Consider the following 17530-nt stretch of genomic DNA (forward strand, 5'->3'; position numbering starts at 1 on the left):
TTACATCAGTACATCACGCCGGACACATAGTTTGTTTTCTCCCGACCGAAACAGTTTCGTATAATATTAGGTATTATAATAGACCAGCAGACCGTTTTGTATACGCGTTTAAGAGAGATAATATTCGAAGTCGAATCGTTACGAATATTTTATTAACGTACGTCTGACTGTAATACACTTACGCACGCTGCTATGCAACATTCAAATGTATATCCAGCAAATTGCACACACGCAATAAACAATATGGTAGAGTAACGCGCACCTCTATAATACGGGGTGATTTTAACACATTGACATTTCTAAAAAAAAAAAAAAAGGATTTACACTATTTTAAGTCGTCACTAAACTAATGCGTTTTGGAAAAAATTTATTTTTCATCGCAATTGTTTTTTAAGTTGTTTACGCTTTTCAATGACAACGCATATTTTTTATTTCATATCATTCGGAATATGAAGTAGGTATTGGCGAGCGGAGCAGTGGACCAATATTTTGGGCGGGGTAGCCCTACAGTGTACCACACCACTCCATTCACCCTAACTTTAAATACTTGTTGGGAAAATGTTGGTTTTCGAACGACTATTAGAAAAATATTTTTAAAAACGTTAATGATTTTTTAAATAAAAATAAAAATGAGTGCGCGGTCTATTATATATGTTAAACGGATCACCCTGTATACGGTATTCGACTTTCCCTCCAGAGTTGCCCCTTCTTTTCATACACGGTAAAAAAAAAAACAATTATTGTATACGCATATTAAAAAAAAACGATATCCCACACGTTAAACGATATCGTAATGGGCGCTGTAAGTCTTTCTTGTGAGCGCCAAAACGGGTTTAACCCGGAGGGCTGACCCGCGCGATTATGTGGTCCGCGAGCAGCGTCGTACCTATACCATATTATACCTAGGTATAATGCCACCGGAGGACCCGATTTGCTCTCATTGCGGTCGACGAATTCGGTATCGAAACGTCCAAGAATGCACACCGACACGACCGCGCGAGCACACAAACTCGGTAGCCCCCAAAACATAATAATATTTTTAAAAAAAAACATATTACAAGCGTTCTTGATCCAGTTGCAGCCAGCGCCGCAGTCGGTTAGCAGTGCAGTATTTACATTGTCCACCTCCGGCGCGGTTATGCAACAGAATACTGCTAATCTGATCGGACACGTGCCCGCTGGCAGACTCGCATAATATAATATTATATAGAATATATATTGGTTTCGAGATTTATTTCGTATTTTTTTTTTTTATAATATTCGTAGGTATTAATATACGCACTTGTCGACTATCCTACTACTATATAACAATGTTATATCAACCGTGGTCTCGAATTTCTCTCAAGAATTTGCCGTGGACGACGCGAACCACTATAGGGCGAGGCTTGCAGCTGTATACGCGCGTTTTTCAAAATACATATATATATATTATAAATGAATATAGGTAGGTACTTTCGCAACATACTATATGTGCGGGCGAATTATATGTATTAAAGCCATATACCACATCTGCAATCGTCGGATGTATTATTGATACAGAATATGCGAGGCTTGAAGCATCTGCAATCGAGATGTTCAACAATAATGTCTAGGTGATACCTGTGTCAAATGCATGATAACATGTTTATAATTACATTTTGATGAACAACTTGACGAATTTGATAAAGAACAAAACGTAAAAAAATATTTTTAAATGAATCGATTCATTTTGACTTTTTCTATTACTTGCAGTCTATACCAAACTTGCGACTAAATAATATAACTCGACAACGAGTTGCGTAATACTATTGAAATAGATACATAACTCCAAAACGTTCACACTAATGAGAACTTAAATATTATACAAGCCCACTGGTTTCCAAAACGCCTTCCTTCTAGTTCAAGAACTCTACCTCTTTATCTAACATTTAAAAACCTATATAAGATGAAAAACAATTTAATTAAAATCTTTAATCAATAAAAAAAATTCCAGGTTGTATAGTGAACGATTTCCTCAATTTATATTAAGCTACTTTCAAATGTTGCAGAGGTATTTTATATTTTGCTTAACATATTAATTTAAATATTATACAGATTTTAAAAAACGTTTGTAGGTAGATAATTATTAAGCGAAGCAGGATAAAATACGATAGACAAACTACTACTGTAAGGACGTAAGGTAGAGAGATCTAATATTTATCAGATAATACGTTACTGACGTTACTGGTTTGGGTAAGCCAAATTCAGAAATTATGCTGCTGATACAAATATATTTTATAGGCTATAACAAACACATATGGTGTTATAATCTAATTAACAAATTAAATTATATTCCTTATAGGGAATATACAATATTATACACTATGAGAAGCATAATTTAAATCATCCGAGTACTAAAAAAAGATAATTATGTTGTACCTATTAACTTTTTAGGCAAATCGATTTACATTTAAATATTTATAATAATCTATTTAAAGTTTAAACCCACAATAATGTTGATTTGATATAATATTAATGTACTAAAAAAAAACTGGAAAATGTGCCAAATTTAGAAAAGTCTAAAAATTACATATATAATTTATAATCATCTAATATCGTGTTCTAATCTGTGGTCATCACAGAACATGGTCAGTTATCTGTAATGTTTACACATTTTTTAACACAAAAAAATTTATTAAAAAATTATAATATACCACCACCACAGCTAATGTTAAAATTTATCGAAGATACAACTTAAGAAATAGTAATGATAATATGTATGTAATTGTGTATCTACGTCTATGGCAAATTTTACTGGGAAGCGTTCATTTTACGTTCAAAAAAAAGAGTAATAATTACATAAATCAACAATTTCAAAAGATCGTCTTAATGCATTGAATTTATTAAATATTGAAGAAGATCTTTTAAAATCTTTTAAAATCGTTAAGTATGGATTCATCATTAATGATTTTGGCTTTAAAGCTAGAGGATAAATTGTTTAAATTTGTTATATTGTCAATATATATTTTAATACAAAACATGTTATACATTATTGTAAGTCTTAAATACTTTGATAATATATGTGTAATAGGTACCTAATTGTATATTTGTATGGCATGTGTGTAAACAAACTTGTTGAACTAGGTAATAAATAAGTAGCATTTAAGGGTGCCTGGAAAATCATGCCTATTATACGAATTTATCTTAATCCAGCCCTGATTATGTCAAAAACGTTTTAACGATATTGAAATAAATTCAACTTCAGTATGAGTATAAGTCAGTGTAATTTTTAAAACAAGTAAATGAAAATATAATATAAGCGAGTACACAACTATTTAAAAGATATTCTCATAAAAATTAATTGGTGAATTTCAAATTTGATTTAATCAAATTACCAGTGATTATTAGTTATGACTTATGACTTATGACCGACACATGTAGTTGTATACTGCAGCACCGGACCAACATCAGTAGTACCTATCCATCATATTTTAAGTGCGTGTATCACATCGAAAAGTGTTGGTTTGAAATCTGTACAAATCGGTATAGGTAGGTAGCTGGTACTGCAGTGATATAAATTACTTTTTATCAGACCACACTTCATAACACGCGGTCGTAACACCATTGACCTACTATATAATATATAATACAAAATAATAATATGCTCTCTCCGATAGTCGTAGTTTTCTCGGCGTTCATATAAATGACAAACGGTAAAGGTTATAGACATCAAAAATGTTATCCTGCGCAATCAAGTATATTACACTGCGCCTACCGTGTCGCGATCGTTAAAGATAATAATAATTAAACAATTAGCCATTAGGCATAAGTATAATTAGGCGTGTATGACGTTGTCGGAGTTTCTCCGAGTCTACAGCGGGTCGCCAGTGAGTATCTACGGAAATCATTAAGGATACTGCAGACCACCGGACACTCGTCACGCGATTAATTATTTTCTATTTTCAGATCTGCCTTGGGAGTAAAGTATCACCTACATAATATGCGGGTATAGGGTCACCGCCAGATGATGTTCTCGCGACAAACCCATCTCAAATACTCGTATAAATACAGTCAACTGGCGGTAAAACGAAGTTCGATGTAAAATCTTGAGTTTCAACGAAAAATTAAATGTATTTTAGTTTCCTTGACATAACGAAGTTTTTTTGGTCAAAGCTCTCACGATGTGCCAAATTTTTACAATTTTAAACCTTGCTATTACAAATATTAAATATTTATTAAGATAAGATACGCGTCCGTTCTTGTTTAATTACTACGAAAAATACATAGAAATAAATAGATTGATATTGAAAAGTTTAATGAAGATATTCATGTAATAATAATAATATGCTCTAGTACATTATTGCTATTAATATTCATATTGATTTGTGTATAAGGGCTCAAATAATATATAGTTAATAGCGAAATCAGGTCTCCAAGCCGTTTTAAGTTATTTAAAGAGACACGGATACTGTTTTCTAGCACATTTAAAAAAAAAATTAATAAATATACCTAATGTTATAAATGCATGGTTTCTTTAATGACTCATTTATTTTATACATATTATGTAATATCATCTTACTATGTTTAAACTACTTAGGTGTACACTGTACGTAAAAAACGAATATGTATGTATTAGTAGTGTGTTGGTTTAAATTTTAATAAGTCTCGTGGTGGGTAACGAGTTTTGTAGATTTATGCTCCTTATTATTCAACGAATGTCGATGTGAAGAACTTTCGATGCATAAAACTTTTATCTCGGTTCCTCATATTGCCATTCGACTGTAATAATAATATAGCCAAATGTGCTTCACACGGCGCAAAATACACCTATCTCTACGACCACCTGTGGGAGACCTATCGCGCCGCAGCCGCAGCAGCAGAATACGTTTTTAATAATAATTTGCTTCGAAGTACCTACCTATAATTCAACAATAAAATTGTTGTAGTCTCATATCGGTATATAATTGTGCGCGTGGTCAGTAATAATATTATTTAAGAGGGTATCACCTATATATACACGCACAATAATAATGCTAATGTCACGGCGGCCATGCCCCCAGCAGACCACATTATTATTATTATTGTGTACACGTCTTGAGTTATATAGTCACTGGCGAAAATTAGTGTAACAGCAATAAAATAAAAAGTAAAAACCACACTCGAACACACGCATACCGACGACGACGTCTAATGTGTGTGTGTGTGTGTGTGTGTGTGTGTGTGTATACGTGTACGATTGCGAAACTAGAGCAGATATTGATTCTTTGCCAGGCGCGCGTATTGCCAAACAGTCCAGAGCTGCGGCACAGGACCCTGCGGCCACAATATGTATATAATATAATAGAATATATAATACCGGTCGCCGCCGAAGCCACTGGTCCTGGTGGTACTGCAGCAGCAGTCGTATGGCCCATTATAACATATTATATAGGAGAGCCGGTTATTATTATCATTATTATTATTATTATCATTTTTTAATGTACCTACATATTATATATATATATATATACTCGTACGGCACACACTCGGACAAATTGATTGTTATCGGTTACCATATCACATATGTATATAAGTACCTACCTACATAATAACACTGCACTGCGCATATAATATTATAATAGTACTCTCATTTGTTCGCAGCTCGTTGTACACCCGGGACACTTTCGCCGTTGGTCGCGAGCTCACCGGTTGCGTAAGTCGGGCGCATAAATCAACAAGTTGTTGTTTATTTCTTTCCTTCCACATAATATTATATTATACAGGTATACCTGTGTTATTATTTTACTCTTATTATAATATTTATGTGCACCTATAATAGTTCCTCGCAAGTGACATTTGTGGAACGTAACCCAGTAGTGGACGGTGGTGGCGGGCGGTGCAGTGGGCACAACACTGCAGGTGTATACGTGTAAATGCGTATATTTGTATTTATATACCCGCTACCTGCTATTATTACAGTGTATACATTTGCAATGTACCACTATCGCCGAGCTACAACAAATCATCTACATCATAGCTGCAGTTTGACAGAGACCGCAATCTTTGCTGCAGGGTCAGCGCGTGTATTGTACAGGCACCACTCTACTGCAGCAGCTGGACCGGGGTCCAGAATTAATTTCAGAACTCTGTAAAACCGAGTGAAATCCTTGCGCAAAACAAACCGACTACACCAAGTACCTATACCTGTATAATATACAATTATATTCATGTATATATCATTATGAATTACGATTAGACCAATGTACAGAAGGTTACAATAATAACGCTGTACCGCGGCGGCGAATAAATTCGTTTTAAATAGTGTGCTGTTACCTACATAGTTGGAAACGACCGCAGTTCGTGATTTCAGATCGATGAGATGACGAACGAGCTAGCACTGAATTATCATAATATTATGTTTCAAAATAAAACTGCAAATGGGACGAACAAAAAAAAATGTAGTCACTCGTGTGTTGAATTTTAAAAGAAATTATATACTCTGTGAACAATTCAACGCAGCTATATGTGCCAGACATGTACGACCTAAGGTACTTTAGTAGTTACCTATGTATACTATATAGGTAGTAATAATGATAAGAATTTTAATTTGTAAAATTGATATCGATAATCGTAAACAAAATTTACAAAAGACGAACAAACACTATATACCTACCTATCTACACTACCCTCTGCTCCCTCCTGCCATGATAATAGGCTAATAATATGTTGTAATAATAATAGACGTGCGCTGAGAACATAGGACGCCGAAGCCAATTAAAAGTGCGTTTCATTATAATATACGAACGTTAAAACAATATATTATTTTACAGCGCAAGTACAACAACGACGGTGACAATAAAGTAACCCGCGGTGGTGATTATCAACCGATACACAATAGGATCGCATCGGCTAGTGAACTTGGGTCACACTAATGGTTGGGAGAGGATTCTGTTTTTTATTTTCTCCTTTTTTTTTTCTCTAACATAATGCATTTGCAGTCGACCCAATTTTCGACCTACGCGACACAAACGTGTTTATGCAAAAATTCTTTGTGTGCGCAAGATATAATTTATATTTTATGTTATATTACATAAACACTATACGTACCTATATTATATATGAAAGTCTCCACGTTTAGGCGTGAGAAACAAATAAAAACGAAAACGTGAACGGCATTCAGCTAAACAAACGTTTACATATTTTTAAGATCATAATATTACTATTATTATTTGTATCATGATGATGATGGCGATGATGATGTAAGAAAATATTCAAATTTTACAAGCATAAAAAATAAAAACATACAAATATACTTTTTTTCGTATAATATCAAAGTTACATGATTAAATGACGAATAATATAATGTCTAAACTGAACCCATAGCGATAATATTATACCGAAGACGTTACATTATAATATTTACATTCAAATCAATACTAACTCTACTCTAACCATGTACCCATATATAAAAACGGTAGTGTTGTTTATAAGTTTTTAAATACCTATTCTAACAGAAAGTTATTACCCATCCCGCGAGTGTCAAACACACACGGTGCACGCCTACGATCACAACGAGGCGTTATTATAAACGATATTATGCGTTCGATGGATAGAAAATTATAATATTAAACGGGTAAAAATACCGAAAACAAATATTTGTGTTTCATACAAGTACTATATTATGATTATAATATATCGAAACGCGTGTAAGATAATTTAAATTCGGAGCCCATTGCACAGGATAGGTCGTCGTCGGTTGGGGGGCCCGCGACGTGGTCCATTATACAAGTATATATACAACCAACAACAACTGTCGTCCTACATGGATTACACCTCGCGATTGCGCCACGACGGACTAGTCCGACTGGTATACCATCGTTTGAAATTCGATTACCCCGGATAATTTAATCCAATAAAATACAATTAATATCAGACCCGAATACGAGTGACGCGTCATGCACACGGACGGAATATTTAGGAAGTGCGGGACGGGACACGATAATGATATGTCCGTAATAACTTATGATAATTCGGTCCTTATTTACATACGACGAATATAATAATAATATCCTGCCGCAATATTTATCTAAAATATATTACGTATATAGGCTGCAGCGTAACAGCGATCAGTCCACCACATACCCGGAAACTGTCTGTATACGTATATTATCGATAAGCGATTACTGCAGGTATACAATATTATTACGACATATTAAAATAACTATAGTACATTGTGTGCGCGTTAAAGTAGGCCATTTATAATAAAGCGCCTACACCGAAGCGAAACGCCGTGGCCGTAAAACACGGCACGCAGCGGTGATCTGGTGATAATGATGTGTATCGGTAAAACAGTTAACCTAAACATCAGAATGATGAACCGCGGTGATGGTTACCTTGTACCTACGCGGAGGACGCGATCTTCAACGGTTGATCGGACGACACGGACTTCTAAAGTATTCATAATGACAATATTATGTGATATAGACAAAGATGAGTCATCGACTAGTTAAACAGTTTAAGCTAAAAAGTTTATTAACTTTTTAACTTGACTATACGATCTATTAATTTTCTAATTAACTTAGAAACTTGATCGACTTAATTGACTGTTGAAATAAATTGTACTTTTACAGTTTAGATTTAAAAATAATCCGTCTAGTCGAAATTAAAAATGTTTTTAAAGTTGTTGGTTTTAATGGTTTTACACATTAATACTATAACTGTACTTACACTGTTTTAAATTAAAAGAAATCTAATACTATAATTTATGTAATGTTTCTTAATATTATTTTCATTAAATTGCCACCTCATAATATTTACAATATAATACAGACATATTCATACTGGAATGATTCATAAATTTATAATTTTAACTAACGGATGTATTAGTGTAAGTGTATTAGATTTGATGGAAAATACCTTCAGACTTTTACTCATACGTACGCGTGGGTATGTATATGGATAAAAGCCAAATATATGTTTACCAAAACAAATGTAAAGGGCAAACATAAGATTATTTGTAAAAAATATGTAGGTCAATTACATAAAAAATCAGACTATTTGTCAAATCGACGGTTAATAAATTACAAACAGTGTGCATAATAATATATGCTTTGAACGAATTTAAAACCATATGTATATGATCTGCTCCCGCTGTGAGTGTTGTGACTATTTATTTTTCTGTTTTACAAAGTAATCCTGGTGTACCTATTAAATGATATATATAATATACATTCAAAGCACTTCTTTATTTTGAATATTTCAGTATAGTATAATATGTTCGCTGTTGTGAAACTTAATTTCCTTAAACGTTATAATATTACGAATATTCGTAGTTACTTTTTACCTTCATATATATACGGTACAGTTGTTCTACATATATATACATATAGGGCGGAATCCTCGGCCTCCGAGACGAGTGATTAAAACAATATATTATTGCACAACACGTTTTATATATACGGACAAAATATAAAAAGGATGTCACGCACGTTTTTACGATTTTGAAAGTTCTTTTGAATGATAATCGTACATACCTGCAAAACAAAACAAACAAAAAAATGAATATAAATTTCAGTGACATTATATATATATATATATTATATTGTACAACAAGCATTATGTAGTGTCATCGGCGCGTCCCTAAACGAGAGGGGAAAACCACTGACCTATTATATTATTATATACATATTATATAGGTAATATACATGAATGCGTTCGGTTACGTGAGCACACACACACACATAAAGTACTATAAAATCGGCGGCAGAATGACATGAAAAGGCGGTGGAAATGCGGTTAGGTACGACGATCAAAGACCTCCCAAATGAGCATTATGTGTGTTATTGTGCTAAAAAAAATACCTCGTACACATATTGTCCCTAATTTGAATCACCCCAATAAAATATTTATGATCGTCCGCTTGTCGGCGTGGGTCCGCTGAGTGTATAGTGTACCGCCATACAGACATATTATATAGGTAGGTACCTACTCTTCTTATTATATAAATAATATAATATATTAAAATAGATTATACAGGGTGATTCACCGAGAGGCGAGGAACAACTCGGATTTTGTCGCTCCGATGGTGCTGGAGTTCTTCAAAATCGAATTTTTAAAAATAGCAGATGGTATCTAGATAATAGAGTTTGGTAATTTTCGTTACTTTCCCGTTGTCGATACAATTATAATAATGTAACGGTGGCGAAAACTCGTTACTCGTTACATCGATTACTTTTTTTGTAAAATTGTAACATACATATCAGATATAAGATGTTTATTTGCAGATCTAGTTCGAACGCCCTTGGAACACAAAAACCTTGCGGATTCCGTAGTACGAAATGAAAAAATAAAATGTTATATTTGTTGCATACATTAGATTCTAATCTAAAAAGAAACAGCAGCGAGAGCCATCGTTTGATAATAATTTGTAGTAACTCAAAATTTGAAAGAGTAAATTTTTAATTATTAAAATTGTTACACTATAAGGGTAATAGCCCTTAAACATGGTTTTACAAAAATATATAACAAATTTAAAATTGGATTTAGTATATTTTTCTATACTGGACATTTTTAAATACGAGTATTATTAATTTGTTGATAGATTAATTCATATCTTTCAAACTCAATACTATCATGAACCTATATTACTGAGCATATTACTCATCTTTATTAGGTACAAAAATGTAAATACCTCAACGACTACATATAGTCGTTCTAATTTTGATATTGTTACGTTCTTATGTCAGATCGTTCAGAAATATGCTTAATAACTTACAGAAGAAAACTGGAGTTATAATATAAATAATATTTTTCTATAAACTTCTGGAGTCATTATAATATATACAAAAAATCTCAACAATTTGAAAAATATGATCTTTAAGAATATTTAAGATTTCAAAAAATAGATTTTAAGTAACTACATGTATTATAAAAGAAAAAGGGGTGATCATCATACTTAGTTAATCACCCTGTATAGTCCCGCCATAGACCATGATATACGATATACCTAATTGTTACGAGTACGAAGAGTTCGTGACCCAAAAACATTTTACTATTATTCCGAACGACGAGTACAATATATATTATTATTATTTTATTGGTTTATGGTGCATATAAATAACGAGACTCGAAAACGTATCTCATCGGGTATTTACTCAAGCAACTCGCTTGATTAAACAGTAATATATAATATTCGACTGGGAATATATCGTAATAATTGTATTACAGAATGTTGTGTGCCTTTTGATTGGCAACTTGTTTATTTAATTAAAACTTTTTAATGTTGATTCGTTAATCTGCCGAAAAGTTACACATAATATATAATATATATTACATACTCTCGTTAATTGAGGCGTATAAAAAAAATATGAAAATCGTACCTACCTATAAAATATTATTATAATATATGTTTTGGCTAAGTCGTGAAATACTTAAATATTCACGGCCAATTATAACTAAATTAACCTAACTGTCTTTATCGTGTGTTTTCATCATCAAATTATGCTCCATAACCTTTATATATATATATGACATATGTATATTGTATAATATATATATATTATGTTATTATATGTACTATAATTTATAATATATTATATCAAAGTGAGATGAACGCATAATTGTTGTTATATCAAACAAATACGCCGCAAAAAAAATAAATATAATTTTTTTATTCATAATTCCTCCTCCATCGTGTAACAACGTAAAATGTAGTTTTAATTGTTGCAAACGTCATAAAACAAACAAAACAGGCGTAAATTGAATTGTATTTGCGGTGCTGCATTTTGATTCTCTAGATGAGAAACAACACAACAACGCAAACACCGCGGCTGTTTATGCATAAGAAAAAAGTAAAATAAAATACAACAAACATGTTATATATAGTTTACAGCCGGATATCTATATCATATGTTAATAGGCATTAGACATGTTGATTTGATATTATGAAAGCAGCTCTCCACCATTTGTCTAACCCACCGAATATATTAATTAGAGAACATAAATTGTTCGAGAAGGATTATTTTATACCACGTCGGCCATTTTACATGGCGGTTACTCGTTATTATAATAACACCAAAATCCCTCCTAAAATATTCAAACAAGCTGTTTAACATTTAAATCAATATGTCTATGATACGCGTGTACCTCAAGACGTCACATTTGCTATCATTAAAATCATCATCACAGAATTAGGTACGCAACTACAAATGCACGCTGAGTGTAGTATATATGCTTATGATTGTAATAAATTTAATTCAATTAAATACTAATTCAAAAATTATATAACTCGAACTATACGCTTAAAATACGAATACGACAAAATTATGCACCAACACGTGAAAAAGAGTTAAATATAGTATTATGCACAATGTAAAGACTCCTGGTATTATGAAACGTATTTATTTATCAACATTAATAGCTATCTTTTGAACGAATATTATGAAAACATGCAAACTTCTAAAATAAGTCTTTACTGCAAACGCGGATCCTGGGGAAGGGTCTAAGGGCTTCAGACCCATTTTGAAAATGTTATATTTTATACATTTATTTAAATAGGTAATAAATAGTTGATACGTTTCTAAATCCAAACATTTAAAATATAGATAAAATCGTTAATATTGTTGTCAAATGTTATTTATTATCTATTATGTACTTAAACTATAATTATTTAGCCCCCCTACCCCATTTCAGATTTCTAGATCCCGAGCCCATTATACTTATTACTTACACACAGACACACAGTACCTATAGCAATTTATGTGCAGGATATAATATATTATTGTCACACCTACGTAGGTATGAACATTCACACTGCCGTCAATATTATTATTGAATTCAATTATTCGAAATTCGACCAAATATAAGTCGTCTTTGCCAATTCAAATTTAAATTTCCCATTGCGACTATGACACCTGCAGAGGCGAACCCGGCTGGACGACAGGGGAATGCGATGCGGGGGCATAAATTGTTTTTCAATCGGAAGCACCGCCACACACTCTATGTATTAAACATTAAGGGGCACCGCGGAGGCTAGGGGTTGAAAGTCTGAGATCGGGGTGAGACGGGACACACATAAAATCGGGTAATTCGGAAACGAGAACTGCAAGGACGCATAATCGGCAGGAGAGACTCGAGTCCCGCGGGACGGTCCTGCACGATTTTGCGAGATTTGATTGAGAAAGAAAACGGACAAATCCCATTGGCCTAACGTTACACACCGTGCATATAAATATATATACATACGCTGTGTTTATAATATATACACATAGGTACTCAAATGCCTTAGCCGTGGCGGTGGCGATCAGATCGTGACTACTGATCGTGTTTTCCAAAAAATATACTCCGATTTGTATTTTATACGATTTTTTGACATATCACAACAAAATTTCGGGAAAACGCGAGTTGGGTCCCGAGATATTTGATCCCTTAAAAAAAACACGAGTTGGGTCCGCGGTATTATTTTATAATACTCGAATTGGGTCCGCGGTAATAATATATATATTATTATTATTATTATTATTATTATATTATCTTAATAAGATATTAAGACGTATAATATGACGTAATCAGCAAGTGTCAAGGTTAGAAGTGTCCATCTAATAAAATATATATTATATATTATATCAGTCATAGACTTTTGCGGCTCACCTCATATTTATTAATATATTTGGTGGCTCGCGAGTCTCTTCTCGCTAGCCACCCCTGATATATATATATATAACCTAATCTTGGGTGCACGGTAATTTCATATCTTATCTTAATAAGACGTATAATACAACGTAACCGGACAGTTGTCGCCGGATAACATATTGTAACTTGCCAGTATACCGGCACATGTCAACGCTAGAAGTGTCCATATAATAAAATATAAAATAAAATAAGTATAGTGTTTTGTAGTGTTAATATTATATAAAAATTAAATTATGGATTTCATGTCAAGCGAAAAAGGTAAAAAAATTATCATTGAAGACGGATTTAAATTTCGCTTCCACAAAATGTTGCGGAATGATGTACAACGTTGGAAGTGTTATCTTAATACATGTAAGTGTTTTTTAAAATTATCGTCCACTTTAGACATAATAGATAAATGTAACGTTCATAATCACCAAAAATGTAATGAAAAGGTTCTGAATAGACAAAAGTTAAGTAACTCGGTTAAAAGAAAAGCACAAGATGATATTTCTACACGACGTACCTTCAAAGCTCATTAGAACTGAGTTAAAAAACAGCGATATACCTTCGATAAACACTAACGATTTGAAATTAATAAGAAATAACATCCATCATGCTCGTAAGGTACTATATCCAAAATTACCTAAAAGCATGCAAGAAGTACATAACTGTTTAAGCACAATGAACATAACTACCAACAAAGACGAACAATTTTTATTCTGTAATAATATGGTAGATAATATTATAGGTTTTTCAACCGAGACAAATTTGAAAGCTTTGTGTGATGTTACTAAAATATACATGGACGGGACGTTTAAAAGCTGTACGAAATACTTCTTACAACTTTTTACTATTCATGGATTTCGAAATGGATTGTATGTACCAATGGTGTTCTTGATATTACCCAATAAAACATTAGAAACTTACACTAAAGCTTTCCAGTATATCGTGAGTTATTGCACGTCTCTTCAACTGAATTTTCAACCTACCGAAATTTTTGTCGATTTTGAGGTGGCAATTCATACGTCTGTCAAGTGTGTTTGGCCAAATGCTATTATTAGGAGTTGTAGATTTCACTTAGCGCAAAGTTGGTGGCGAAAAATTCAACAACTTGGGCTATCAAAGGCGTATAAAAGTTCCAATAATGATATAAGTGATTATCTTAAGTGTGTTTTTGGTTTACCATTTTTGAAACCAGAGGAGGTGTTTGATTGTTTTATTGATGACTTAATGACTATCAAACCAGTAAATACAACTGTAGATACATTTTGCGATTATCTACTAAAAACGTATATAGAGCAAGATGCATTATTTCCACCTAATATTTGGGCCGAGTTTGCAGCAACCACAAATCGCACCACAAATAGTTGTGAAAGTTATCATGCAAAATTAAATGCTAGTATCAGTGCAGCTCACCCCAACATTTTTGTTTTAATAGAAATGTTACTTGGGATTCAGAGTGAAATCTATGTATCACTTCGGAGCTCAGCCACACAGCCAATCAAAAAAACCGTAGAAAAAGAAAATTTTTTAAGAGAAAAGATGCTTTCTTTTACTAGTGGAGAATTGACGCGGTTAAATTTTGTAAAAGAAGTGTCATTTAAATTTATTCCCTAGCCTATATTTATTTTAGTACAATTAATATTTATTACTTAATAGTTATTTTTTATTTTAATACAAAAATTTATTACTAAATAATATATAATATTTTTTATTTTCTAAAATTAATCTAATTACTTTATAATTTATATTTATAATTTTAACATCAGACCTTAACATAACAAAAAACAAAATTTTTGGAAGACATTCTAGCCAACCTCCACGTGGTGTCTCCTGGGTAACGCAAATAGGCTAGTCCCAACTCATGTACTCTATAAAATATACCGGGACCCAACTCATGTACTCTATAAAATATACCGGGACCCAACTCGTGTATTACATAAAGTATACCGGGACCCAACTCATGCTGTTTTTGAAATTTGGGACCCAACTCGAGTTTGTCCAAAATTTCAGGTATTTTGAAGACAACAAAAAAATTGATGCACTCGGGAAACAATTGTATTTATGTATAACTCAATTTTTGATTAGAATTAATAAAAAATGATAATGTTATACGTAATACGGTTTTTCATAAATTGTACTTAGACAAGGCAATAATTAAATATATCAAAACAATATAGAGTCATAATTTGTATACAATGTTTTAAAGTATTTTTTTTTTTGTGAAATTCATCAAAATAACGAAAATATGTTAATTATTTTTTGAATAAAAATGCGTGACATTTTAATTTTAATATACCATAGACTTGACAATTACAAGATTCCTCATGAGCAATTTACTGGAAATAAAAAACTAAAAGATAAACATTTGGATATTGCACTGGATATTTCTGAACACGTTAAATAAATAATTACATTTAGGTAGCTTTCGTTTCGTTATTCGGTATTACCAACAACTAACTATATATCATAATATAAATATATATATACTATGTATTTGATACAACTATACAATGCACACAATTAAAAACTACTTGGAATCATTAAAAATATGATGGCGTATAAATGATATACTTATCATTTATAAATCATTTTTATCTCATAAGGAGGTTATTAGTTTCTCCTTGATACAGTTAGCAATTTGTACGAATGTGCGATCCGGACATTATATTATATTATTATTACTGTTTACATTCAATCTGGTCACGATTTCGTTACAATGTCAAATTACATAAACAACGTGGTATTTATATTTGATTCACCTCCAATAGCGAACTCACATACAAACCAGTATATACACAGATACGATGATGACTACGAAAATTAATTATGTTCAAATACAAGCACATGTATGTATTATTTGACTTGGGTTAACGTTTCGACGGCTGTTTGCACACGCCAAACCGATAAAATAAACGATGACATTGAGTTTTTTGAATAAATCTATAATGGTAACGATTTTTGAAGTTTATTGCATTCAATCGGTTCGTTGAACAGACAGCAAGACCGTGGATTATGAGGACCGGGGAGCCAGTTACGCAGCTAGGGCCCCCACATTTTAGAGGCCAGTTCTTTCCCTTAAAAATGTGTTGATTATAAAATATATTATGCCTGACCATTTGCACAATAAAATATTAATTCTAATCTCATAACAGTTGCTTTATGGACTTATTAAATCTGTGAACGACTTTACTTGAAAATAGGTTATTGGGTTATTGGAAATTGGCACACAGTCAAATGCAGTAATAATATTTATCATAATTCATAATATACAGGTATTTAATCATACCATAATTAGGTTGATATATTTGTATGTAATTTGTTATAAGAAATTAACTAATGATATATTGTGCTATTTCAACACTTTTAAAATATTTTATGTTGATAAAAAAGAGGAATAGTTATAATATCTAGATTTATATCTACATATTGAATATATTATGGATGACGTTTGTACTATTATACGTAAGTCTTAGGTACATGTACTACAGTTTAATTAATAATTTATTTTTAATTGATACAATTATTATATATATTATACCGGTAATGTCAAAAACAACTTATTACCTACACATTCGAAATCCCATTACACATAGTCCCACATTTGAAATCCCTTTTCATCGAATATCTTACTGCATTAATAACCCAATTTATCGAATAGCCAGAGAGTGCAATAACTTGAAAAAATCTGATTTGTTTATGAATGATTTGTATTCCTTATAAAAAATTGTTTTTAGCAGCCTGAGGCATATCACTAAAGTTATCTCTTTATTTTATTTAAAATTATTCTAATATTATGCACTTATAATTTATACTACTATTGTACTTGTATAGTTGTATCTTTATTCTATCATTGTTATTATTATATATTTCATTGTCACTGTACTTGATCCCACCTGGGCATTTACACCAAATAAATAAA

The 17530-nt window shown here is 32.1% G+C and overlaps 1 protein-coding gene across 1 annotated transcript in view; it reads right to left on the reverse strand.

Moving 5' to 3' along the window:
- Window positions 1–9309: 9309 nt before the first annotated feature.
- Window positions 9310–17530, reverse strand: part of LOC111032601 (lysine-specific histone demethylase 1A) — an 83742-nt gene continuing 75521 nt past the window's right edge. Inside the window, exon 13 of the mRNA XM_022312990.1 lies at window positions 9310–9470. Within this exon, the coding sequence (XP_022168682.1) occupies window positions 9430–9470 (41 nt within the window). The 3' untranslated portion in view covers window positions 9310–9429. The remainder of the gene's footprint in view (window positions 9471–17530) is intronic.

This window comes from Myzus persicae, unplaced genomic scaffold, assembly GCF_001856785.1.
Source record: "Myzus persicae strain clone G006 unplaced genomic scaffold, MPER_G0061.0, whole genome shotgun sequence".
In the NCBI taxonomy this organism is placed as follows: domain Eukaryota; kingdom Metazoa; phylum Arthropoda; class Insecta; order Hemiptera; family Aphididae; genus Myzus; species Myzus persicae.